At 56.1% G+C, this 3,966-nt stretch overlaps 1 protein-coding gene across 1 annotated transcript in view; it reads right to left on the reverse strand.

Annotated features, from left to right (window-relative positions):
- Nucleotides 1-251: 251 nt before the first annotated feature.
- The window catches only part of CIBAR2 (CBY1 interacting BAR domain containing 2), a 9,683-nt gene continuing 5,968 nt past the window's right edge, over nt 252-3,966 (reverse strand). The window contains exons 7-9 of the mRNA XM_049622702.1: nt 3,239-3,352; nt 1,137-1,238; nt 252-356 (exon numbers count right to left, since the gene is read on the reverse strand). Coding sequence (XP_049478659.1) covers nt 252-356; nt 1,137-1,238; nt 3,239-3,352 — 321 coding nt within the window. The remainder of the gene's footprint in view (nt 357-1,136; nt 1,239-3,238; nt 3,353-3,966) is intronic.

The raw sequence follows: 3,966 nt of genomic DNA on the forward strand, positions 1-3,966 counted from the left end.
GGTGGGAAAGGAGACCCAGCACGATTCAGGTTAAGGGGCACCCCCCGTTTATTGAGCACCTGCTCTGTACCCGGCACCGTGCTGGGCACAGCGATCCCCAGAGTGACCTCTGAGGTCGGCGAGATTGCCCCGTTGCGCAGATGAGGAAACTGAGGCTCAGAGGACACGGGCCTTACCCAGAGCCCCCCAGCCCGCCCCAGCCCTGAGCATCCAGGGTCAGCCCCCGTTTGCCCGACTGGGGAGCTCTGGTCCTATTGATGGAGCGCCCGCCCCCGTCCTCTGAGGTCTTCCTCGGCAGAGGCTTCCAGAGTCTCCTCGTCTTCTCTTCTCTCGCCCCGTAGGGCGGTCTGAGCGCTCTAAACGATAACAAGAGGGAATGACGAGGGCAGGGACAAGAACTGAGCCCTTTCTAAGGGGCTTCGTGCAGGTTTGTTCGCCTGACGCTCCCCACGATCCCACAGGGGGATACTGCTATTCGCCCTGCTTTGCAGGGGAGGCATCTGAAGCACAGAAAGGTTAAGGACCTGTCCTGAGGTCACACAGCTTGGGCGCAGTGGGTTTGGGCCCAGGTGGTGTAGCGGGGGCCGTACTTACTTGCTTCACTGCCGTTAAAATTAGTCAGAAAGCCACGAGACGCTCCCTGCCCCCTCGACTGTGGGACGCGGCCCCCCCTTGTCCCCCACCCACTGGGTGACTAACCCTACCCCGATTGGTACCAGGCTGCTCCTTTATCTGACTCGGGTGAGCACAGAGGGGTTTTCCTGTAGAACCAGAAATGTGCTTTGCCGCGCTCGTTGGGTGCCCTGGAGTATAGGTACCTTATGACTTCCCTCAAATCTGAGAAATTCAGGTTTCTGACACCCGTGGGCCCCAGGGCACAGGAGCCACCCGTGCCGAGCCCTCGCCTCTCAAGCCGCCACGCTTCAGGACGCCTCTAGGGGGCACTCAGGACAGGCGCTGGCGGCACAGGGCCGGTTTACGTGTTGATGTGATTTCGCTTCCAGTCCAGGCCAGACCCCGGGGGAGGGCTGCACGCTCCCCAAGCTGTGCCGCCTTCTCAGGATCTCCCGCAGACCCCTGTTCTCAGACGGCCTCCCCTTTGTCGCGGGATTGACGGCCCCACCCCCAGCGCTCACCTGGCCAGTGAGAGACCACGGGACAGCTGGGGAGGAGACGGTGTCCGTGAGTGGCCGAGCATCGCGATGTCCGTAAAGCCCGTGCATCTTGGCTCTAAAATCCTGCCGGGAGAGACCGGGACGGGTGGGGTGGGGGTGGGGAGAAGGTGCACGGCCGGCAGCACCCCCACCTGTGCTGTAATCTACAGTAGTCCTACCACCCCATTTTATAGATGGGGACACTGAGGCCCGGAGGGGCCAGGTAGTCACACAGGAAATTAGAGATTGCTCTTTCCCCTAGAAGAACGTCACAGAGGTGAGCGAAGGTCCCGGAGCCCGTTCAGTCCGCATATAACCTCGTATGGTGGTTTCCAAGCTTCCGGCAAATGCCTTGACCCGTCACCCATCGGGAGCCGGGATAGGATTCTCCTCCCGTTGAATGTGTCCTCAGTGATGGACTCACGCCCAACAAATAGACTGTGGCAGGAGTGACACGTGAAAGGTGGTACCTATTCCGCCTGCCTCTGTCACGGGATGCTCGCTTCCGACCCGCTGCCGGGCCTCCCGGAGAGGCCGCGGGCAGGGTAGGCACGCGGGCTGCAGGCCCCACTGAGGACGCAGGCGGGTCGGGCTTTGCGGCATGCGGCTCAGGCCGTAGCCCTGGGCCCCGAGCGCGGAAGAACCCTGTGTTCCGTCTGACACGCTGCTGTCACCGTCTTGAGATTCTTTTTTTTTTTTTTTTTTTAATTTTTAACGTTTTTACTCATTTTTGAGAGACAGAGACAGAGCACTAGCGGGGGAGGGGCAGAGAGCGAGAGGGAGACCCAGAACCCGAAGCAGGCCCCAGGCTCCGAGCCGTCAGCACAGAGCCCGACGCGGGGCTCGAACCCACGAACCGTGAGATCATGCCCTGAGCCGAAGTCAGATGCTCAACCGACTGAGCCACCCGGGCACCCCTTGAAACGCTTAATAATTGTTGAACGAAGGGCCCACGGTTTCATTCTGCACTGAACCCTGCAAACCAAGAGGCCTGTCCTGTACCCGGATAATAGCCATCATCCGCCAGATACGGTGCGGAAGCCTTTGAAGTGACTCCGGCCCCAGCTGCCGACTGACTGAAAACCCAGGAAAGACCCGCAGGAGACCGTCCAGCTGAGCCCACAGAAGATAATCACAGCAAGTGGTAGCCCTTTTCCAGCACTGGGTGTGGTGTGGTGTTTTCTAGATAAGTCCGCTCTTGATTTTCATCAGATCAGATAGGGATAATACGCATTTTGTCTGCATCCAAACTACGGCAGACGTCAGCCTGGGATGCTCTTTGTCGTTGTTGATTCCTGTGTCTGGTTTTTTTTTTTTCTAATTTTATTTATTATTTATCTTGAAAGAGAGAGAATGAGTAGGGGAGGGAGAGGGAGAGAATCTCAAGCAGGCCCCGTGCTGGCAGAGCAGAATTTGAGGTGGGGCCCAATCTCACAACTCTGAGATCATGACCTGAGTCAAAATCAAGTCAGACATTCAACTGACCGAGCCACCCAGGCACCCCTCGTGGGTTTGTTTAAAAAAATTTTTGTTAGGGGCGCCTGGGCGGCTCAGTCAGTTAAATGTCTGACTACAGCTCAGGTTATGATCTCATGGTTTGTGAGTTCGAGCCCTACAGCAGGCGGTGGAGCCTGCTTCGGATTCAATGTCTCCCTCTCTCTCTCTCTGTCCCTCCCCTGCTCTCTCTCCCTCTCTCAGAAAATGAATAAAACATTTAAAAAATTTTTTTAAATTTTTTTAAAGCTTATTCATTTATTTTTGAGAGAGACAGGGATAGTGTGCTGAGCAGGGGGAGGGGCAGAGAGAGAGGGAGGGAGAGAACCCCAAGCAGGGCCCATGCCATCAGCACAGAGCCCAACGCAGGGCTCGAGCCCATGAAGCCATGAGATCGTGGCCTGAGCCGAAGTCAGACGCTTCACAAACGACCGAGCCACCCAGGCGGCCCAGGATTCATCAGAGTGAGTCTTCAAAATTATAACCATTGCAAAATGTTGCCAATGAAAACTGCTTCTGAATCGAGACAAGTGAAAATCAAATTCAGCCCCACACCATCAGATAGAAAATGGAGCGTTTGTGATGTGTACCTCGAGGTCTCTCTCCGGGTCGTAGTTCTCCAGGGTCTGGAAGGCACTGGAATATACCTCCACCGCTTTGGCATGTAAGACCATCTCAATAGTGACAAAGTCCAAAAAAATTTTCTGTGGGGAGAGCAGGCGGAATCACATAAACCACATTCTCAAAGCCCTGGGGCCATCTTGAATGGGGAGGGGGAGGGGGAGGGGGGGAATGGGGGTGGGGACTGTTACTTGCCCTTATGGGGCAGGTCCAAGGCCAACGTTACTTTTGTTTTTGCCGAACAGACTATACGTTCCCATTCAAAAGCTGCCTCGCCCAGGAATTGTTCCGTAAACGCAGAGGGCGTGTTTCTTGGTGACTCTAAGGGGCACGCTTTGCTCTGCCCTGTCACCTGGGCTCATCTGCACAGCCTTTGCTTCTGAGGACAGGTGTTTGCAGCTTGATGGCTACAAAACCTTTGGCCTCTGTCACCCATGGGCCGTGAGTGGATCTTCCGGGAGAGACCTCAGAACCTCGCCAGAACGTAATTTTGTGATAGAGATATTGATTTCTCTAGATCAGATGGTTCGGCTCAGCTCAACAAGCTCTAACGGAGTTCCCACTGCATGCCCAGCCCCAGTGGGGGCTCCTACTGTGTGCCAGGCCTCACATAAGCTCCTCCTGTGTGCCAGGCCTCACATAAGCTCCTACTGTGTGCCAGGCCTCACATAAGCTCCTCCTGTGTGCCAGGCCTCAC

The sequence above is a fragment of the Panthera uncia genome (genome assembly GCF_023721935.1).
Source record: "Panthera uncia isolate 11264 chromosome E2 unlocalized genomic scaffold, Puncia_PCG_1.0 HiC_scaffold_20, whole genome shotgun sequence".
Classification (NCBI taxonomy): domain Eukaryota; kingdom Metazoa; phylum Chordata; class Mammalia; order Carnivora; family Felidae; genus Panthera; species Panthera uncia.